The 24,394-nt window shown below is 39.9% G+C and overlaps 1 protein-coding gene across 2 annotated transcripts in view; it reads left to right on the forward strand.

Annotated features, from left to right (window-relative positions):
* Nucleotides 1-505: 505 nt before the first annotated feature.
* atrnl1b (attractin-like 1b) overlaps nt 506-24,394 on the forward strand; it is a 264,456-nt gene continuing 240,567 nt past the window's right edge. Inside the window, exons 1-7 of one of the 2 annotated variants that reach the window (XM_020045075.2) lie at nt 506-1,829; nt 3,039-3,122; nt 5,396-5,509; nt 7,900-8,028; nt 12,912-13,120; nt 18,079-18,253; nt 18,706-18,793. In XM_020045075.2, coding sequence (XP_019900634.2) covers nt 1,579-1,829; nt 3,039-3,122; nt 5,396-5,509; nt 7,900-8,028; nt 12,912-13,120; nt 18,079-18,253; nt 18,706-18,793 — 1,050 coding nt within the window. In that variant the 5' untranslated portion in view covers nt 506-1,578. The remainder of the gene's footprint in view (nt 1,830-3,038; nt 3,123-5,395; nt 5,510-7,899; nt 8,029-12,911; nt 13,121-18,078; nt 18,254-18,705; nt 18,794-24,394) is intronic. The other variant, XM_029119865.2, reaches the window with a different exon arrangement.

Below are 24,394 nucleotides of genomic sequence, written 5' to 3' on the forward strand. Positions count from 1 at the left end.
TTGATGTTTTGGGGATAGGCCTAGTCAATACTCGATTATTCCCAAACGTGTCATTCACACTCCAACCTTTGAATGGCAGCGTTACGAAATATATTCTACCTTAAACTATATAAAAAAGACGAAGAAGACAGGCTACAAGATTTCAGGCTAACACTCCATAGAGATGGAAAGAGGACACGTCATTCAAGCGGTGCTATAATAGCGACAACAAATAACATATCTAACCCAAGATGAAAGGGAGGCTTGGATACTATGTACATATGTTTTTATCATCCAAACTGCCATAATTCGTGAAAAATGTAGTTTTTCGAATAAATGTAAGATCCTAGAATGGTCCACTGTGGAGTGGTTAAGATATATACATCTGGTGGGCTACCTGGCTCCTAGTTTTGTATGTGACTTTGTGTAAGCAGCACCATATTGGCCAACAGCATGTGGAACTTTTTTTTAATTATTGGCAGTTCACTATGTCCAAGCTGGAGATGTGATCACAACAGGGACCTCAACAGGGATCCAATGAAGTGGGAAGTCACAGACTTAAAATATTCCTTTAATTTATATGTCAATGTTATAAGGTATTTAGTTTTACGTACGCTCTCTAACAATCTCTATGTAACAATCCTATCACTTGCGTTAGCGTTAACTATTTCGCCCTGTGGATATCTAGTGGTCGTGGGTCCAAAATCCTCGTCATTTGATTTGTGGTTTTCGTTTGGATTATCAAGAAACCATTGCGACATCAAAGGCCTTATCCTCAGCTTCAACCTGTAACGTTAACGTCGCTACAAAGGCAGTGCAGGAAAAAATGAGTAAACTTGGTATTTACAAAGCTTTGCTAAATCCCCCATCTCAAAGAACACTACTAGCAACATCCATATTGACTGCTACTACTGCAATCGTCCCATGGATCCGGGACTACAATTAAAAAGCGATTTTTATTTTCTAATCCTATATTGTTCCCTTAAAGAGTGGCCGGCAGGATTATGTTAACATTTTGTTGCGCACACGTTATTATCTAAATAGAACGAATAGCTATACCGCATAGCCAAATATTCCTTTACGAAATCATTGAACCGAACTGTTTACGCGTTAAAATGGCTGCTGAATGTGTATTTTGGAACAGATAGTCACCTAGATGTTATTGAATAAGATGTGAATGCTGCAATATCCTCAAGTAACGTTTGCTAGTCTAATTAAGAACTACGCGTCGCCTCCAAATTGTTTTCCGTTTCAGTATTGTGCTGTGGATGGATTTTTCCACCCATAACTGCAGGAGGTAGCTTGAAGTAAATTCTTTCACTCCTAAAATTTGACGAACGCACAATTTTGTGAATTTTCGTGTCTGTATAAGCCAGCCTTTTTTTGATTAACTATATTTTCTTACATTTTAATTAATTATATTTTATACGGTAAGTTAAAATATAAATGACACGATGATGATTTGATCATGCATATCAGAATGTTCACGGTTAATACTCGAACGGATCCCCGGGGTAGTTAATTAAAACAATCTGGGTACCAGGACTCGAGAAGCTTTCCAAATAAAGGCCCCGGTTTTTGACTTTTTCAAACGGTAAAATGGATGCTAGAGGAAATAGTTGGACTGAACTGTTCATACTCAGACCAAGGCAATACTCATACTGTGGACTGCAAGGTATCAACAGATATCTCCTTTTCTACGTTGTGTTGTACTTGGTGCTTTTCACTAATGCCTCCCCAGCGAAATCATGTGATAAGAATTGCCTTTCTGGAAAATGTATCAATGGGACATGCGTCTGTGATCGAGGATGGGTTGGGGACCAATGTCAACACTGTCAAGGAAGATTCAAGTAAGTATTTACTTCTGGATTCTAGCCTACCAACAAACACCACACACTGTATCATAGGGGTTTATTATTGCATGTTCTGTATCACTTAATTTTTCACTGCAGCAGGCAGCATAAACAACGTTTCCACTGCAGTACAGGCAGCAATAGTAATGGAACAATCATTCATACAGTTGTGTCAAATGGACTTAATTATTATGACTGAGATTGATAGTTTTTCTGTTATTTATGCAAAATATATCTTTCTATTATATTTAAGTATTTGGAAATTCATTTTATTTGCCTGAACAAATATCCAGACACAGCTGTTACACCTTAGCTAGTGTAAAGTCTTGTTAGACAATTTTCAACTAAAGGTAACCTTTACATCACAGTAACTTTATTTATTTTCAACACTAGTTGCAGGTGGAGCATAATGATCCATGAGTTAATAGAAAAATACTTAAGCTGACATATTTTTATTCAGGTCCTCACTCATTGCTCAGGAGAAGTCGGTTTCCACCCAATACATGCTGGAAGTTGTGACTCCGAAATTCACCTCTCAAGACAATTTTGACATGATCTCAAATCGATAACATGGTGGTGTAAAAAATTGTTGGAATAAGTCGACCAAAAAATTGCATTCCACCTCTAACTTTGTGAGATGTGAGAACTCCTGTGACCTCCAATTTGAAAAGGGCATTGCCTAATTTGTTCTATAATTGCTACAAAGCCTTTACAATAGAAGTTACATGTATGCATGTTCCAATATCCTTTAGCATCAAAGCATCTGTCAACCAAAAAACCTGTGGACCAGAGCCATCCTGTTATACAGTTTTAAACTACTCTCATTAATAACAATAAAAATCTGTACACTGCATGTGTTAGGCCCACAAATAGCATTTACTGTGCATAGGCCAGCTATAGCCTAACATTTGCCTACTTAGTGGGCTTTCATAGCAATTTATTAAGCAAACTACTTGCACAAAAGCTCATGAAATTGGACTGGTCAGGAAATTCTTGCTATTGAAGTATTTAAAACACTAATCAAGCTAGACCTATGCGTGAAGCTCCTTGCAATGTTACAAAACAAATTCATGACCGCCTCTGAAACATGAAGTGATTGGTTTATAGAGTCCACCTAGTTAACGCTACATCCTGTGCAAATATGATGTGTGTGATAGACACCATTGGAGTGAACTGATGATCTGATGTTGTTCATCTGTGTTTTAGATTGACAGAGCCAACAGGTTACCTTACAGATGGTCCGATCAACTACAAATACAAGACCAAGTGCACCTGGCTAATTGAGGGCTAGTAAGTATTCTTGAACACTGTTGCATATCCTTGTCTCTCCATTGAAGTGCCATAGGAATGGATTGAGAAATAGTATGGACACCCATGTACAAACCCGATTCCAAAAAAGTTGGGACACTGTACAAATTATGAGTAAAAAAGGAATAGAATAATTTACAAATCTCATATACTTATATATAATTCACCATAGAATATAGATAACATATCAAATGTTGAAAGTGAGACATTTTGTAATGTCATGCCAAATATTGGCTCATTTTGGATTTAATGAGAGCTACACATTCCAAAAAAGTTGGGACAGGTAGCAATAAGAGGCCGGAAAAGTTAAATGTACAGATAAGGGACAGCTGGAGGACCAATTTGCAACTTATTATGTCAATTGGCAACATGATTGGGTATAAAAAGAGCCTCTCAGAGTGGCAGTGTCTCTCAGAAGTCAAGATGGGCAGAGGCCCCAATGCTGCAGCGAAAAATAGTGGAGCAATATCAGAAAGGAGCTTCTCAGAGAAAAATTGCAAAGAGTTTGAAGTTATCATCATCTGCAGTGCATAATATCATCCAAAGATTCAGAGAATCTGGAACAATCTCTGTGCGTAAGGGTCAAGGCCGGACAACCATACTGGATGCCTGTGATCTTCGGGCCCTCAGACGGCACTGCATCACATACAGGAATGATACTGTAATGGAAATCACAACATGGGTTCAGGAATACTTCCAGAAAACATTGTCGGTGAACACAATCCACCGTGCCATTCGCCGTTGCCGGCTAAAACTCTATAGGCCAAAAAAGAAGCCGTATCTAAACAGGATCCAGAAGCGCAGGCATTTTCTCTGGGCCAAGGATCATTTAAAATGGACTGTGGAAAAGTGTTCTGTGGTCAGACGAATCAAAATTTGAAGTTAATTTTGGAAAACTGGGACCCCATGTCATCTGGACTAAAGAGGACGAGGACAAGTTGTTATCAGCGCTCAGTTCAGAAGCCTGCATCTCTGATGGTATGGGGTTGCATGAGTGCGTGTGGCATGGGCAGCCTACACATCTGGAAAGGCACCATCAATGCTGACAATTATATCCAAGTTCTAGAACAACATATGCTACCATCCAGACGTAGTCTCTTTCAGGGAAGACCTTGCATTTTCCAACATGACAATGCCAGACCACATACTGCATCAATTACAATGTCATGGCTGCATAGAAGAAGGATCCGGGTACTGAAATGGCCAGCCTGCAGTCCAGATCTTTCACCCCTAGAAAACATTTGGCGCATCATAAAGAGGAAGGTGCGACAAAGAAGACCTAAGACAGTTGAGCATCTAGAAGCCTGTATTAGACAAGGATGGGACAACATTCCTATTCATAAACTTGAGCAACTTGTCTCAGTCCCCAGATGTTTGCAGTCTGTTATAAAAAGAAGAGGGGATGCCACACAGTGGTAAACATGGCCTTGTCCCAACTTTTTTGAGATGTGTTGATGCCATGAAATTTAAAATCAACTTATTTTTCCCTTAAAGTGATACATTTTCTCAGTTTAAACATTTGATATGTCATTTATGTTGTATTCTGAATAAAATATTGAAATTTGAAACTTCCACATCATTGCATTCTGTTTTTATTCACAATTGTACAGTGTCCCTACTTTTTTGGAATCAGGTTTGTATCTTAGTTGGTAGAGCATGATGCTTACAAACAGCAAGGTTGTTGGTCTGTGTTGGAGAAAATAATGCATGTATTTTCTGTACATGGATAAGTGTCTACTGAATGACTTAAATGTTAATGTCCCAATTAGTTTTCATCCTTTACCCTTTTAAGTGAAGTTCTTGTTAGTAGCTCTTCAGTGACTTTAGAACTTAACTTGGTCATGACAGAAACTTTTTAGGTAGGAGTCACGCAGCTGACTTTAACCACAGACCCACAACAGTCTAAAGTCCACGGTCAGGTGCAGAGGTCAGCTGTGCAATAGTGAATGTGTAAAGCCTGGTCCAATAGTGAATAATATAAGGCCTGGTCCAGGGTCTGTTACAATTCCTCTTAATGGTAATGGTAACGTAGTACCTGGGCCTGTGGAATCTGATCCTAAGTATATGGTTAGTGGCAACTTCTTCAAATTAGCTTGTTCTGCAGTCTTATCCTATTTTCCCAATCTAGCACTTTGTGCATTAGTATTGTATAATGCTAGCATGCTCTCTTTGTGTGGTCTCTCCTCACCATGCCACTTGGAATCTGGACCAGACACTTGGAATTCATTGATACCATGTTTAACTTTCTCTTTCAGCCCAAATGCAGTCCTTCGTCTAAGATTTAACCACTTTGCGACGGAATGCAGCTGGGACCACATGTACGTCTATGATGGAGATTCGATTTACGCTCCGCTGGTTGCTGTGTTCAGGTGAGTTGAATGGCAGTACATAATGTCTGTCTACGGCGCTGCAGTGTAATTGTAGGGCTTCCATTGTATGTTACCTCTGCGGTGTGACATGCACAATTACTTTGTTGATTCCATTAATTTAAAAAAGAGTAGGACACCTGTAGCCGTTCATCCACATAAGATTAATTCCTGAAGATATCGAAGTCAATGCCCTTGCACTATTTGAATTGTACTACAAAGCACCAGATTATAATTAGGCTTACAGATTGTTATTAGGTTTACACACTTAGTTAAGTGCAGCAACACAGTTGTAGGGTCAGTGCAGTTTGCCCACTTAGATTTTGTCCTAATAGTTGGCACATTTTGCTGGAAAATGCATTGAAAGTATAGGGCGCATTTTGATTGCATGCCAGTCTGTTAATCCACATGTTTCTTTAAAAGAAATATCCCAAAAATCCTTTACATAAAATAAATTGTTACAAAAATAAATTGAACAATAAGTTTAATTAGGAAGGTTAATTTTAATATTTCATATTTGCTATCCTACAGTCTACCTATGTCACAGTGGGAGTTGGCATATTCAAATAACACCATATCACACCAACTCTCGTGTTTGTGTGTGAAACTGGAAAAACATTATCCCTCCTTATTTGACTTTTAATTTTTAACAAAAACAGGAGACATTAGGAGAATGTTTTGTAAAATTATGCATGGACTCCCCTAGGTTTGACCTAAGTTACTTTTAGGGAGGCTCATCTCTCATTCAAGGAATTTCACTTTAGTGATGTCAAGCTATGCTTACTCACGCGTTAGCGTAGTGGTCAGTGTGCAGGTTTGTAACTAATAAATGCTGGTTCAAGTCCCTGATCTGACCAAGTAAATGATTCTTGTGCCTTGTCTTACATCGACTGAGAGCTGCACGCTTTTCTTTACAGTACTGCTTAATTTTTGGTCATTTTCAAAGGGTTTCTTGCATGCATGGCCCATTTCAAGTCCCCCCACCAGCATTTTGATAGGTTTGTTTTTCAATTTATGCCTTAATGTGATGACTTTCATTTTGTTGACCTGATCTACGTAGATTGCCAATGGTCTGAAATGTCCTCCTTTTCTAGACGATCTGTCGGTCAATTGAATATTCTTCAAATTGCTTGGACATGTCTTCGTAACCCCAACCAGGCTCATGATTATAACTCATCACCAATATTCTTTCTGAGGGTAGGGGCAGGTATTTTGATCTTGGATAGGTTTTTTGATCATGGTCTGTTGCCATGTTACCACATACCCATATTTGCCGGAACGCGTAAGTGGAGCCGGCCATGAAGAGTGAATGACTGTCTGACTACCCCTTGTTAAATAGGCTAGTGGTTAGAGACATGGACTCTCACGCAGGGGACCAGTGTTTGAGCCTGTCTGCAGTCAAAGCAAATTAGGCCTATTACTAGCTAATAAGCTGTTAATACAGCCAGATGCAAAAGCCATACAGTTCATAGATGCTGTTTGTGGTGGAAGTAAACTTAATAAGAAACATTAGTCAGTTTACAAAAATGCTTAATGTTGTCTAGCTAAATATTAAAACTTGTTAGTGATGTTTATGCATGGCTAAATTATCTAATGTCGAGACGCAATTTTATGACGAGGTAGTATGTCCCAATCTGTCACAATACTGGCATACTAGTTTACTATATACAAAACAGTATTTCATCATCATCCGCAAAGTACTTACATGTAGTATGTAATATGTGATTTGAGATTCAGCCAATGCGTTCAGTGTTTTCTGAAAGAAAGAAACCAGCCATGGAGTGATTCTAAAGAAACAAACCTGCCATGTTTCGACTACCTGTTTTAACAGTGGAGAAGTTTACCGACACTCTGCACATGTATAGCTATGTGGCATTGTGGTTAAAGACATAGCCTTTCATATAGGAGACCCTGGTTCAAATCCAGCGAGGGCAACACCATTCATCCCTTCTTATCGCATGCCAGCTTGCCTGGTTTATTTTCTTGTTTACAACATTAACAGTGTCTGCACTGTATTTCTGATCAATTTGATGTTATTTTAATGGACAAAAAAATATGCTTCTCTTTCAAAAACAAGCACATTTCTAAATGTCCCCAAACTTTTGAACGTGTGTGTGTGTGTAAATCAAATAGTTTAACACAATACCAGTTGCAACAGTATTATTCCCAAAACGCTTACTCTGTTCATAATTTCCCAATTTTGTCTCTTGATAGTTGGTATTGGACCTAAAAATTGTCTATGTAATTGGCCTGCAATAATACAGAATATTTGTTCCTGCATGTTGTGGATTGGCACCCAGGCTACATTTGGTGTGTACAGAAAGGTGTACATGGTTGTTTATTTAGAAGTCACCAAGTCATTCCAAAACCCGATCCCCCCCTTTTGTCTGCAGTGGTCTCATTGTTCCAGAGATCAGGGGAAATGAGACCGTTCCTGAAGTGGAGACCAACTCGGGTTATGCACTACTGCACTTTTTCAGCGACGCTGCCTACAACCTAACAGGATTTGAAATATTTTACTCGTAAGTATTTGAGCTAGTTATTATTTTTGCACCATTTCAACATGCATGTTGCAACCAACATTTTCCACACACTTTAAAAAAAGTTTTTTATATTTGCAAATCACATTTACATTCAAGAATCCAAACATTTCAAAAGATTTTTGATAGAAAAAATGAAGTTGTACTGTAAATGTTTATTATCAAGAAGATTCTTGACATTTGTCATAAAGTACTTAATTCTTAAAATAAAAAGGGTTAGGTTAATCATAACCAAAATAAAGTACTAGTGCTTGATGAATACTCAGACTCTTTCTCAGCATATATCTCCAACTGCATCGATAATGTTGTCCCAAGGGGAGATGTTCGGACTTTTCCCCAACCAAAAGCCCTGGGTTAATGGTAATATTTGTGCTATGCTCAGAGCACAGTCCTCTGCTTATAGTTCCAGAACCTGGAGGCTCTGAGGAGGTCCAGGTTTGACCTATGGAAGTCCATCAGAGATGCCAAAAGAGACAAAAAGGATAAGTTGAAGTCTAACTACCACAGCTTTGACCAGAGATGCATATGGTGTGGACTGCAACACATCACTGAATATAAAGGTAGAAACAGCAATGATGCCCAGCCTGCCACCTCCGTCCAAGGCAAGCTCAACTCCTAAGCATGGTTTGAGGCACCTAACACAATTCCTTCTGAAAGGCATGCTGAGGACCAGGATGACTGCACTCTCCCTAACCACAGCTGACGTGAGGAGAGCTGTGTCACCAGGGCCAGATAGCATTTCAGGACGTGTCCTCATGGGGTGTGCCGACCAACTAGCAGAGGTTTTCACCTCCATATTCAACCTCTCCCTCTCTCTGTCTGTAGTCCCTTCATGCTTCAAACAGACTGCCATCGTCCCTGTACTGAAGAAACATTCCATCACCTACCTGAATGACTACCGCCCTGTAGCACTGACCTCCATCATCATGAAGTTGTTCGAGGAGCTGGTCAGAACCCACATCTGCTCCACCCTTCCCTACACCTTGGACCCCTTTCAATTTGCATACCACGGCAATAGATCTACAGACGATGCCATCGCCCTGACGACAGACACCACCCTCAACTGGAAAAAAGCAACATATACGTGAGGATGCTGTTTGTGGACTACAGCTCAGCATTCAACACTATGGTGCCTGTTAAAGCTTGTTCCTAAGCTGAGGCCCCTGGGACTTAACACCTCTTTTGCAATTGGATCCCGGATTTCTTTATGGGCTGACCCCAAGTGGTTAGATTGGGCAACCTCACCTCCTCTGCACTGACCCTGGGAATCGGAGCCCCCCAGGGCTGTGTACTCAGTCCCTTACTGTACTCCCCTGTTCACCATGATTGCGTGGCCACACACAGCTCCAACAATGTTCTTAAATTTGCAGACGACAGAACATCCTGGGTCTCACATCCAACAATGCTCAACATCTGCATCACTGATTGCATGATGATGGACTTCAGGAAGGGGGGGGGGGGGTCATACACATTGATGGAGCTGACGTGGAGAGAGGCTCTGACTTCAGGTTTCTCGGTGTGTTCATCAAGGATGATGTCACATCCGAACTCGGCAGTGACAACTGCCCAAAAATGACTAAAAAATTGGTATGTCTAAAAACTCCCACTTCTACAGGTGCCCCATTGAGAGCATCTTCAGGCTGCATTACTGCCTGGTACGGCAGAGGGTGGTGAAGTCTGCGGAACGTGTCATTGGTTTCCATATCCCCTCCGTGCAAGGCATCTACTATACATGATGCCATAGGAAAGCACGGAAAATCAGCAGCCACCCACACTGCTGCCATCTGGTAGATGCTACCGGAGCACTCACTTCCAGACTCACAAACAGTTTTTTCGCTCAGGCAATAAGGCTTCTCAACCAGCGCAACACTGATCTATGATCATACTGATCACATATGAATATACCAGTTGCTCTGATGTCTTTTTATGTACATTCAGTGTATGTTTATTATTCCTTGGTATGTACCATTTAGGGCTGCATGATTTGGATACAAAATGTAATTGCTATTTCTTTGACAAATATTCTAATTACGGTTATTATTTGTTTCATGGGTGTAAACAGATAATCTAGCTTAAAAATAGAGATCATAACCTACATAATGTGCTATTAAACTGAATACAAATGTAGTTAAAGTTCAGTGTTTACACTTATTACCAATTTGAAGATGCAGCCTGTGTCAAACTATTTGTTTAACTGCTCATTTAAGGCAATGGCGTTTGCTGTGTTTGTGCCGTTGCCATATCTGTTTAAAGGCTACATTGAAGCCGAAACATTTAATTACCATGCTATTGTGTTTGTGGGAAAATATATCTTGGTGCCACTTGCTAACTTGAAGCAGATGTCTTCGCTAGAAGTTGCAGTGTTTACTCAAACTAACATTGAAAAACCATAAAGTTTTTTTAAACAAAACTAGTCCAGGTATTTAAGTAATCTACAAAAATACCTACGGCACCCGCAATAAAAACTATTACGGATGTACAATGCATGCCCGTTGTCTCACGTGATGTGCATATCATTCACCTTTTTTGGAGCAGAAAATCCCATAAGTTGGCGATTTGCATATTGCACCTGTCAAAATCTCGATTATATTTCGATTAATTGTGCAGGCAGTACCAGTCATAGGCATATTACACTGATATTGTATCTGTAATATTTAATACTTCTACCCATATTGTTCATATTCCCCATCCTAAGTATGATTGGATTTGAAAAATTATGCATAATAATTTGTTCTGGATAGACAGAAACTTTGCTGGCAACATGTTTAAGTAGCTACGTTATTGTAAGACTAAAATAAAACAGTTTATGGTTAAATTGTGTTTATTTCTGATGGATTTTTTAAATATGCACCTGTGCATGCTTTTTGGGGTAGTATAGACCACAACCCTTTGCACAGTAAAAGAGGAGGGGTTTCCATGATTCTCTTGTCTTTTCACTAGACGAAAAAGTCAGTTATCGTCACGTACACGAATAACAGGAGGATTCGCATGCACATAGTGTCTCGGGACCAGTTTTTCTTGTAACAGTGCAGACTGTGGTCTAACGTACAAGTAGGTAATGCGCTGTTAGGCAGGATTCACAGACAAGTGGCGAATTAAAAAGATTCACAACAGGAATGTGTTGGTTACTCTTTGTTGTATTGAGAGAAGTTGAAGTTAAGCGCTCCGCACAACTCCAACACAAGTCAAGTGCCAATAAAGTGTACCGCACACTGTTGCAAGTCAATAAGTGAGGGCTCCTGCCCAAGTCAAGCACTAACTATGTTTGAAACTGTAAAAATGTACATGGTTAAGCATTTTTTATTTATCGCACACATTAACGCATTATGTTTCACAACCTTAGTAATTACAAAGGTTTTTGCCAAAGGCTTGATCCTTTTATCAGTCAATTTTGCAGCCCACTTCCAGAATGAGTATGTCTTGCTTTCCAATTGAGAGAAAATATTATCTCATGTATTTGACACAGAGGAAAGGGCATCATCTGCATCTAGCCAACTTCTTACACAACTATGTTTATAGACAGTTATTGTAAAGATAAAAATGTCCTGGCCAATAGCAGCGTTTTGTTACACAGAATAGATGAAAGGGATGTGCACAGTCCAGAGCAGCGAGGTTACTCTGCAGCAAATTCAAGTTCAAAATGTTATTTGTCAAATGCACCGAATAACAGTGTCATTCTGAACAATTACATTCTTGTATCATGGCACACAGCTTTGCAGTAAGAAAGAAAAAAAATATAAAACAAAAATATACATTACAATGTAAAGTAGCAGCAATCTTCAAGTATTATCTGGTTTACCTTACGTCGTTTAAATGATGTAAGCCCATTTGAATCTGATCTCTGATAAACATTCTTACTCTAAAATGATACTCTGAAATGCATGAATTGCTCAGGAAAAGTGCTTGCGGCACATCAGTTTGAAGGGCAGAAAGTCAAGTATCAGGATTTCTTCCTCCATCTGGTTCTTGAAAAGTCCTTGAAACAATTTTAGACAATTTACTTGCTTTTCTCAGTGACCTGTTGGGGGCCCTCTGGCTGGTTTGCACACACTATTATCCAACCCAGATTAACTCCGATATAAATCGCGATGAAGGCCAAATTATGGCACCAACAACCCAGAGTTAAGCATAACATGAAACCTTCAAGAAAAAAACAAATGTTTGTTCATTTGTACCTACCCTTGGGATACTTTCAGAATCACATTACATTTTATTTCAATATAAGAAAATTAGTACATTTAGTACATGTAAAAAGTTGTTCATCCCAATTATGTTAGGGATGCATAAAAAGCTTATTTATTTTTCCTGTATCTTATTTTCTTAAGTTCTACATGGACAGAGAATCAGTTTATTACCATTTAAGGTTTTTGTTGACTTTATTTAGTAACTACATTTAACTTATTTTATCACATTGTTGTGGCTCAATACCAGTTAATTCAGTTGAGGGAGGCAAGAGTGTGATGAGGACATGCCCCCCGATAATTAATGTGAGGCTGAATGTGTATACCTTGGCATTGAATGAAATAATCGTTTGAATGCAAATGCCATTGGGAAGGACTCAAAGTGCCTTATTCTTAGTTGTTGTGCAAAATATTTAAAATAGGTTTGAAATACCTGAGTCCACATAATAAAACATCTTAATATGAAACTGAGGTCTTAAAAAATTGCCAATTTCTGCTTGAAAAGTACTGAAAATCCTTGAATTTGACTTGTTGCATAGGAGCTCGATGGTTATGGGCATAAGGACATACTGAAAGCATGTCCTTTGCCCATTCCTTCAATGTTTCTACTAGAAATGTTTCATGTAATGCTTTGGTAATGAGAAATCTGTGCCTTGTTTATTTCATTGTTTGTTTTCATTACAGGATCAATTCCTGCCCGAACAACTGCTCGGGCCACGGGAAATGCACCACGGGGAACTCTATTGCCAGCCGTGTCTACTGCGAATGTGAAAAGTACTGGAAGGGTGAGGCCTGCGACATCCCTTACTGCAGGAACAACTGCGGCAGCCCTGACCACGGCTATTGTGACCTCACAGGAGAGAAGCTGTGTGTGTGCAATGACAGCTGGCAAGGTGGGTGAATTTGCCACTAGAAGCTTAGTCTTATTCTGGTTTTGGATCCTACAAGATTTTGGACATCTTGTTTTGTCTGCTTACACATTTTTAGACAAACTTTCAGTGTATAAATTGTGTACAGTTTAATAGTTAAACTTCAATTTTGGAGTAATTACTTATTAGCGTTTGTGTAATAGTACGTCTGGGATTAGCTTGCCTGTTGCGCTACTGCATGTTGATCCAATAGACTTCCTGACATTGCGCTAGAGTTAGCTGTTGTTCCATAAATTATCTTTAAACTGTGCAAATACAGAAAAATATATTGGCACCCTTGCATTTGTCATAATGCAAAAACTCTGATAAAACAGTTGAAATGTAAATGCTTTGCTATTCACTTGTATTTCTTTGGTTTTGGTTGTCCAAAGTTTTTTGTAATTTACTAAATCTTATTTATTTCACAAAGAAATCCTAAATGGCACGGGCAATACTCTTGACACATTCTGCTACTACTTAGAAATTATTACATTTCAAGGAGGTTATTCTCTTTTACTTTAAAATTGAACTTACCTGTGTTGGGTTACAGATGCCTGTAATCACTCAACCCCACTCTTGACTTCCTTCATCTCTACTTGGCTATGCTGCTTGCGCTGATCCAACCTCTTCAAGCTCATATACATTGCTCAAAAAAATTAAGGGAACACTTAAATCACACATTGGGTCTCGATGAACGAAGTATGTGACAGAATTCAGGAACAAGGTTGTATTGCAGAATTTGTGTTTGTTTTAACATTTTCTATAGGTCCAGATTCAGAGCTTTGTAATGGTATATAATACAATATTGTTTGATGAAGTTATGGTAAAGATTGCTTTAAACAAGTTTATTGCTTTAAAAGAGTTAATAATCTGCTCTACTTGGTTCTGAGAAAAAAGTCTTGAAAGATTCACACTTGCCATAGAGCTGGTCTTTGTTTACACCCATTACAGCTATTTAAGTCATCAAAAGGGGACTCTGGCCTTTTGCTAAACTGGTCTGGTTGGTCTCTAATAAACACATACTAAATCAAACCAAATAAAAATAACATTAAAAAAATGCACATGCATACATCAGTTATAAACAGTACAGTGAAAGGTAAAGTGGATTAGCAACAGGTTTAATAATTAATAGCAGCAATGTAAGTGCAGATAGTTTGAGTGCACGTGGACAGCCTCTGAGCTGTTGAGCCGTCATTACTTTACTGATGCACTGGGTTGTCCACATCACGTGTCAGAATCAGAGAGATTTATTGCCAGGTAAGTTTCACAACAAACAAAAGTGACATGCTCACTTTTGTGAAGACAGTGTAAACATGATAGCTAGTCATATTCACACACACCTGGATGAATTACCGGTCAATCAGGTAGTTTATTTTCAAACTAAGTGACTTGCTCATTATGTGAAGAAATGCAAGCTACCCAATGATCAAGCTAGAAACCAGGAAATGTTAGCTAGTTGGTAAGTTAGTCATGACCTAGTTGGCAACTGTTAACAGTAACATTGGTAGCTATAGCTGGATAACTCCTTTTCAGAAAGTTGTCAAAGTCCTTTGCATTTCTAGTTATCTGTTGCTAGTTAGCAAATGTTACTTACCTGTATACATGTACGGTAGGAATGTTTCGCGGCAGACGGAATATCCTCTGATTACATACAAGGTATTTTTGGTCTGTTGCCTTTGTTTACAACGCTCTTTACTATGCTTTTCTGTGTCAGATAGGGTCATGGCATCATTGTCCTCCAGAAAGTATTCTCTCTCAACTTGTTCCCACTCAGATTCGTGGACAACACCGGCTAAATTCAGGGCAGTGATATGGTTTAGAGCTCTAGCAACACGTTCACACTGTTCCATGTTTGAAAATCCCGGGATTGCAATGAAACAGACAAAGTAGTAGCATTATTACAGAAGCCAGTGCCTTGATAGACCAATCAGAACTCAGGATGTCAGCATGTCCGGCCCCTTCAGTATCTTAGCAAATCATGTCTTGCAGGAAAAGTCCTATTTTCCTGGTTAAACAAGGGTTTGAATTTTAAGTTTAATTCGTATTTACAGTTTGCATACTAGTTTGTTATTGAGTCAGACAAAAGTTCACATCTTCAAGAAGGCATTTGTGCAAAAAAGACCATGTCCCACAACATATTTTTCTTACTAACTGCTCTTGGGGGCATGTGACATGGGTCATATGCCCCTGTTCCTTAATTATGTCACATATTAAAGATCAAAATCTTTACTGTATATTGTGTAATTTGTTGAGAACAAAATTACCTAACAACGGTCAATGAAAACCACTATCACCACCCGATTGAGGGCTGGATTCAAACTCACACCGAAAATCAAATTAAACAATTGAAATCACCGGCTGTTCCAACTTGCGTGAATTTCATCACAGCTACTGATGTGACTCAGTAGTGTGTGGGCCCCCACGTGCCTGTATGCCCTCACAAAATGCCTGGGCATGCTCCTGATGAGACGGCAGATGGTGTCCTGGGGGATCTCCTCCTGGACCTGGATCAAGGTATAAGTGAGCTCCTAGACAGTCTGTGGTGTTCACTGGCGCATGCCAATTGAGGTACACGGTGCGCAGCACAAGTCCCACTGTAGGATGTAGGGCAAATCTTCTTGCGATGGCACATATGGATGTGCCCTCCTGGAGGTGCTGGACTGCCTGTGCAACCTGAATGGGCTGCAGGTACCGCCTCATGCCACCGGTAGTGACAAGGACACTAGCAAAACACAAAACTAGAGAAGAATCATTCAGGAAGGATAAGGAGAGAGAAAATGTCTGTGGCTACCACCTGCAAAACAATATTTTTTTCTTGCTGTTGCCTCTCCAGTGTACCTATTGTCACTTAAATTTCCACCAAAACAGGTCACATTGATTCACAATCGCTTATCCTTTCTAACTGGACAGATTGATATCCTTGAAGTTTAATTGTCTGTGATGATGTGTTCCTGTAATTTATTTGGCAGTGTATATGCCCAATTTGATGCTAGCATCACGTTTAAAGAAACATGGGGCAGAGGCAACAAAAGACTGGAAAAGTTGTGTAATTCCACATATCTAAACCTGGTGGAATATCACACAACTAATTAGGTCAGTAATTGGCAACAGGTCAGAAACCTGATTTCGTATTGAAAGATCATTCAACAGAGGATGGGTCCTTCAGAAGTAAAGATGGGGAGGGGTTCCGCACTCTGTTAAAGGCGTGGGCAAATAGTGCAGCAATTGAAGAATAATGTTTCTCAATGAAATATTGCAAATAGTTTGGGGATCTCATCTACGGTACCTAATACCGTTAAAAGATTCAGAGAATCCGGAGAAATCTCTGTATGCAAGGGACAAGGCTGAAAACCAGTATTGGATGGCTGTGACCTTCGGGCCCTTAGACGGCACTGCATTAAAAACAAACACGATTCTGTAGTGGAAATCACTGTATGGGCTCAGGAACACTTCCGAAAAACATTGTCTGTGAACACAGTTTGTCTTTGCATCCAGAAATGCAAGTTAAAACTCTACCATGCAAAGAACAAACCATATATTCAAGATCCAGAACCACCGCCTCCTTCTCTGGGCCCAACCTCATTTAAGATGGACTGAGGCGAATTCCAAAACTGTCCTGTGGTTCTGACAAATCCTATTTTAAATTATTTAAAATAGGAAATACCCTTGAATGAGTAGGTGTCCAAACCTTTTAGCTGGTGCTGTATATCATAGACTGAAACCTGAGCAATAAAAGCAATTATGGTTCCCAGCAGGCTTGGGGCAAGGCCATTTGGCCTTCGGTTTCACAAAAAATGTTTTGGGTACAAAGGCCATTGAGTGAAATAAGAGTATTAAACAACTTGAATTGCTGATAAGAAAAAAACATGCATGGCATAAAAACATAAATTATTCACTTTTTTAATATCATATTTTGAATAGTAACTTATTATAACTGATGTATATTTGACAAAAAGTTACATTGTCATGTTTCTATCCTTGAAATTACATCTGCTCCTCCCTCAAAATGTTTATAGATTCTGGAATCTGTTTCATTTCAGACGTTTTGGGAGCGTTCACATGATGACAACAAACAGGCTATGGTATTGACATTAAGTAACATTAAGGCTAGGCACAAAATTACCTCAGTTACTCAAAAGTAAACCGCAAAGTATACTTTAACATCACAATCACCTGCGCTAATGAGTATGACCTAAATAAACAAATATACTGACCTTTTTGTGCGCGGAGAAAGTAATTCTTGTTTTGTAATATTTCATCACAAACGCTGCCATGTTGAGTGATGGTCAAACCTAATGTTATTTCTCTGAGCTCTCAAAAAGCGTTCAGGTGTATTCTCTAACTTTCCCACCTCCCAGTTGCCCATGAATGGACCTTCCAAAATGGAGAGGTTTGATTCAGGTAATCACTAAATAAGTCAGCTATCTATCCATAACTAGCTAGTTTGCTTATCTGCATCTAGTCCATTCTTGTGGTTGTTCTTAACTGCAAACTACAAGCAAACTTTTGAACAAACTGCTGACCAGGTTTTTCACAGTGGCTGGGGCACAAAGGCCATGGTGGCCGTAGGGCGTACAATGATTTTCTGGGCATCAAGGCCAAAGCGAAGGGCTGGTTCCCAGTCATTAGGCACCACCGTGCGCTCATGTACCCCTATTGTATTCAATGCATTTTGTAGGTTGGGCCTGAATTCATATACTAATAATGCTAATGTAAAATTCTTAGTATGTGCCCAAGTGTCTTCTACTAAGTGTGTGTGTGTGTGTGTGTGTGTGTGTGTGTGTGTGTGTGTGTGTGTGTGTGTGTGTGTGTGTGTGTGTGTGTGTGTGTGTGTGTGTGTGTGTGTGTGTGTGTGTGTGTGTGTGTGTGTGTGTGTGTGTGTGTGTGTGTGTGTGTGTGTGTGTGTGTGTGTGTGTGTGTGTGTGTGTGTGGTTGAAACACAGGTCCAGATTGTTCTCTTACTGTGCCATCTACCGAGTCTTACTGGGTGCTGCCGAGTGTGAAGCCCTTTGGCACCTCGCTGGCCCGGGCATCCCACAAAGCCGTTGTGCAGGATAAGGTCATGTGGGTAGTGGGCGGATACACCTTTAACTACAGCTCCTTCCAGATGGTTCTGAAGTAAGTCTCTGTCTTCTGACCCCAGCAAATTGGACATCCTGGGAATTCTGGGAAAGATAGTCTAAACCATGGCTTCTGTTTTTTTGTTATGATCATTGTTGAGTATTATTTTGAAGGTTTTCTTCAATATGTGATTGTTTTGTGTAAACATGTAATGGTTAAGCTTAGTCCTGGTCTAATATCCAGGTTTAATGAAAGTGAAAACATTGTATTGTTTTGTTCCCATTGAATGTATTTCCTTTAACACTATATAGAAAACATGGAAATCAAGTTTTCAAGGAATTGTTACTGGATGCGTTTGGTTTTACGCCTGTATTTTGGTTGTGGGCAACTCTAACATTTATAATCCTTTAATGTGATGATTAAAACAACAAGTTAACTTCAGATGGTGAGTTTTATTTATTATATTTATAGTTAAAAGTGAAATTGAAGTATTTGTTTTTGATCCCCAGTTATAACCTGGAAAGTGGCATCTGGAACACCATGCCTAGCAACAGTGGTCCCCTGCCGAGATACGGCCACTCCCTCGCCACCTACCAGGTACAAGCACCACAACAGTCTTCTTGAACTGAAAAAAACAAGAAACCAGGCACGCCTAGTTCAGCCGGCCCGCAATAAAAAGCATTGATCTTTGTTGCCCTCCAGAGATTTGAACCCAGATTACCCACGTGTAAGGCTGTCTTTAACCACTACACCACCAAGCTATACATCTGCCAAGTGTTGGTATAGCCTCTTGACATTATATACAGTCATGGCCCAAAGTGTTGGCACCCCTGAAATGTCTCCCAAAAATCAAGTATTTCTCACAAAAAAGTATTGCATTAACACATGTTTTGCTATACCCATGTTTATTCCCTTTGTGTGTATTGGAACAAAACAAAAGAAAGAAGGAAAAAAACTAATTGGACATAATTGCACACAAAACCCCAAAAATGGGCTGGACAAAATTATTGGCACCCTTTCGAAATTGTGGATAAATATGATTGTTTCAAGCATGTGTGATGCTCCTTTAAACTCACCTGGGGCAAGTAACAGGTGTGGGCAATATAAAAATCACACCTGAAAGCAGATAAAAAGGAGAGAAGTTGATTTAGTCTGTGCATTGTGTGTCTATGTGTACCACAATTAGCATGGACAACAGAAAGAGGAGAAGAGAACTGTCTGAGGACTTGAGAACCAAGTCCATTTCCAGAGATCTAGATGTTCCTTTGTACACAGTGCGCAGCATTATCAAGAAGTTTGCAACCCATGGCACTGTAGCTAATCTCCCTGGACGTGGACGGAAGAGAAAAATTGAGGAAAGGTTGCAACGCAGGATAGTCCGGATGGTGGATAAGCAGCCCCAAGTTTCAAAGAAATTCAAGCTGTCCTGCAGGCTCAGGGTGCATCAGTGTCAGTACGAACTATCAGTCGACATTTGAATGAAATGAAACGCTATGGCAGGAGACCCAGGAGGACCCCACTGCTGACACAGAGACATAAAAAAGCAAGACTACAGTTTGCCAAAATGTACTTGAGTCAGCCAAAATCCTTCTGGGAAAACATCTTGTGGACAGATGAGACCAAGATAGAGCTTTTTGGTAAAGCACATCATTCTACTGTTTACCGAAAACGGAATGAGGCCTACAAAGAAAAGAACACAGTACCTGCAGTCAAATATGGTGGAGGTTCAAAGATGTTTTCGGGTTGTTTTGCTGCCTCTGGCACTGGGGGCCTAGACTGTGTGCTAGGCATCATGAAATCTGAGGATTACCAAAGGATTTTGGGTCGCAATGAAGGGCCCAGTGTCAAAAAGCTGGGTTTGCGTCCGAGATCTTTGTTCTTCCAGCTGGACAATGACCCCCAACATACTTCGAAAAGCACACAGAAATGGTTGGCAACAAAGCGCTGGAGAGTTCTGAAGTGGCCAGCAATGAATCCAGATCTAAATCCCATTGAACATCTGTGGAGAGATCTTAAAATTGCTGTTGGGAAAAGGCGCCCTTCCAATATGATAGACCTGGAGCAGTTTGCAAAGGAAGAGCGGTCCAAAATTCCGGGCGAGAGGTGTAAGAAGCTTATTGATGTTTATAGGAAGCGATTGATTTCAGTAATTTTTTCCAAGGGTGTGCAACCAAATATTAAGTTAAGGGTGCCAATAATTTTGTCCAGCCCATTTTTGGGGTTTTGTGTGCAATTATGTCCAATTTACTTTTTTTCCTTCTTTCTTTTGTTTTGTTCAAATACACACACAGGGAAATATACATGTGTATAGCAAAACATGTGTTAATGCAATACTTTTCTATGAGAAATACTTGATTTTCGGGAGAAATTTCAGGGGTGCCAACACTTTTGGCCATGACTGTAATTGTCATGCATTAACATAATTTCAAGTTTGAATATTTCTTTAGACTCCATTAACCATTGTGTTAAACTGAATAACATTATTATTAAGTTTTTTCCTCCACCACAAATAGCATCTATGAACTGTATGGCTTTTGCCACTGGCCATTTTAACAGCTTATTAGCCATTCTTGAATGACATTGAAAATCCACCAGAAATAGTCGGAATTTAACAGTTTTGTTTTAGGCTTACCTACTGAAGGTTTTAGCCAGCCAAGTTTTTGTCTATCTTGAACAAATCCTCTTTTGCCACTGGCCATTTTAAGAGCTAATTAGCCATTTGTGAAAGACATGGATACAGTATCTTTTAATATAGGTGACGATAGTGATGGCCATTCGAGGCTATTATGTAACACGCGAAAGACTGTGTTGTTCTCATGTAACATCGGCTCAATTACCGTTCGTGTGACAAAAAAGTTACTGCGTGTATGAAGGAAGCCGTGTGGTTGACATGGAAAACTACAGAACTAGAAGACAATATTAATCAACACAAAACATTTTTTTTCTGGAGGTAACATTAATTCAGTAAATATATTCCATCTTCCCTTGAATTAGTTAACTTTCCTCCACTTGCTAACAGTAGGCTAAGTATATATTGCGTCATTTTAACTGACTGGGCCCCACCACACTACTACCGCTTTGATTGAGGAACGTAAACAACAAACACGTGTAACGGTGCGCATGTTATAAATACGTCTTTAAAAATTTTTTGATTGGAATTTTATTAATTACATTCAAGTCTATTTATTTCAACCAAAAAAATACATATACGTAAAAAATGGGGGTTAATTGAATACACACGCAAGTATTCGAATACTAAATACATTTGGGGTATTCGAATATTCGACTAACCATGCTCATCCCTACCTTATACATTTAAATGATGGCTTTTATTGTGATAAAGAAAATCTGAATGCTGCCACCATATTATCCTGCTGCAAAAATAACGCTAATGAAGCCTTGAATGGCGTGTATTCTAGGTGACGATAACTGAAAAAATATTTACCTTCCCAACAACACCAAAACGTGGCTATCGCTTTACCCAACTTTAGTTTTCATGGATCTTATTATGTATAATTTTTCTTTCACTTCATAAATGTACAGTGGGGCGAACAAGTATTCGATACACTGCCGATTTTGCAGGTTTTCCCACTTACAAAGCATGTACAAGTCTGTAATTCTTATCATAGGTACTCTTCGACTGTGAGTGACGGAATCTAAAACAAAAATCCAGAAAATCACATTGTATGATTTTTTTTAATTCGCATTTTATTGCATGACATAAGTATTTGATCCATCAGAAAAGCAGAACTTAATATTTGGTACACAAACCTTTGTTTGCAATTACAGAGATCATACGTTTCCTGTAGTTCTTGACCAGGTTTGCACACACTGCAGCAGGGATTTTGGACCACTCCTCCATACCGACCTTCTCCAGATCCTTCAGGTTTCTGGGCTGTCGCTGGGCAATACGGCCTTTCAGTTCCCTCCAACGATTTTCTGGCTAGGCCACTTCAGGACCTTGAGATGCTTCTTGCGGAGCCCCTTCTTAGTTGCCCTGGCTGTGTGTTTTGGGTCGTTGTCATGCTGGAAGACCCAGCCACGACCCATCTTCAATGCTCTTACTGAGGGAAGGAGGTTGTTGGCCAAGATCTCGGGATACATGGCCCCATCCATCCAGCAGTTGTCCTGTCCCCTTTGCAGAAAAGCATCCCCAAAGAATGATGTTTCCACCTCCATGCTTCACGATTGGGATGGTGTTCTTGGGGTTGGACTCATCCTTTTTCCTCTAAACATAGCGAGTGGAGTTTAGACCAAAAAGCAACATTTTTGTCTCTTCAGACCACATGACCTTCTCCCATTCCTCCTCTGGATCATACAGATGGTCATTGGCAAAACTCAGATGGGGCTGGACATTGAGCAAGGGTACCTTGGATGCGCTGCAGGATTTTAATCCATGAAGGCGTAGTGTGTTACTAATGGTTTTCTTTGAGACTGTGGTCCCAGCTCTCTTCAGGTCATTGACCTGGTCTTGCCGTGTAGTTCTGGGCTGATCCCTTACCTTCCTCATGATCATCGATGCCCCACGAGGTGAGATCTTGCATGGAGCCCCAGACCGAGGGAGATTGACCGTCATCTTGAACTTCTTCCATTTTCTAATAATTGCGCCAACAGTTGTTGCCTTCTCACCAAGCTGCTTGCCTATTGTCCTGTAGCCCATAACCAGCCTTGTGCAGGTCTACAATTTTACCCCTGATGTCCTTACACAGCTCTCTGTTCTTGGCCATTGTGGAGAAGTTGGAGTCTGTTTGATTGAGTGTGTGGACAGGTGTCTTTTATACAGGTAATGAGTTCAAACAGGTGCAGTTAATACAGGTAATGAGTGGAGAACAGGAAGGCCTCTTAAAGAAAAATTAACAGGTCTGCGAGAGCCGGAATTCTTACTGGTTGGTAGGTGATCAAAAACTTATGTCATGCAATAAAATGCAAATAAATTATTTAAACTCTCACAGTTGAAGTGTGAGGTCTGTAAAATTACAGACCTCAACATGCTTTGTAAGTAGGAAAGTATATCAAATACTTGTTCTCCCCACTGTAGGTTGGTTTAACTATGTTGGTGTTGAGTTGTTAGGTGTGTGCCCTTAAATCTAACAGAAGTTGTTTACTTTTAATTTGCCACTTTACGTTCAAAGTTTAAAAGAAAATGTTCTATTCACTGCAGGGTTTTCGTTAGTTGGCACATGCTGGCTTTTCGCCGGAAGCATGTGTACGATATCTCCATTATTGTTCCCATAGATATGAAGTATAGATGGGGCATATTGTTCTATCTGACGTCTCAGTAGCTCCACCAACTTACTTGGGACCAGTTCGGCAAAGTTAAGCCACTTACTAATCATGGTTGTATTTTGCACAGCAGTAATTTGGTCCAGAAAAGGATGAACGATACAAAGGAGGTGGGAAGCATTGTTCACGCATCATCAATAGTATAGAAATGTTTGATAACATATCTGTACATACCATGTTTTTAATCAATGAACAAGAAAGCTAATCCAGCCTGGCCTTAGCATTTGAAAAAACAAACTGAATTATTTGAAAAAAATTAAATAAAAAAATTAAAAAATCACAATAACCTGGTTGCATAAGTGTGCACACCCTTAAACTAATACTTTGTTGAATAACCTTTTGATTTCATTACAGCACTCAGTCTTTGTGGGTAGGTGTATATTAGCATGGCATATCTTGAGGTGGCAATATTTTCCCACTCTTCTTTGCACAAGCGCTCCAAATCTGTCAGACTTCAAGGACATCTCCTGTGGCTGGGCCATTCCAAAACGTTCATCTTCTTCTGGTAAAACCATGCTTTTGTGATTATATGTTGTGGAGCTCTGCCCCCTAGAGGGGCTTTAGCTCCTAGTGGTTTACCCTGGCTGCATCAGCGGCCGTACTGAAAACATATTATGCAAGATGCGGCAGCCAGTCAGGGCACGTGTGCCCCTATATAGGACCCGTGAGCACAGAGGACACCCTCCCTTTTTATTCAGCAAATGCTTGCTGAGTTCTACTGTGCGTAATCTTGGTGTTTTGATTGATTCATGTGTTTCCAGCCTGGGACCAGCTCACGCTCTCAAGGGTCTCACCGACACCCCGGCTTTGTCCTCCTTTGCTGCTTTGTCCCTCTCTACATGTGTAGAGAGGACTAACTTTTTCGAACAGGAAGTGGACGTCTCCGCCATGTTGGATTCCAGCGACGACGACAAC

Source organism: Esox lucius, chromosome 5 (genome assembly GCF_011004845.1).
Source record: "Esox lucius isolate fEsoLuc1 chromosome 5, fEsoLuc1.pri, whole genome shotgun sequence".
Taxonomy (NCBI): Eukaryota; Metazoa; Chordata; class Actinopteri; order Esociformes; family Esocidae; genus Esox; species Esox lucius.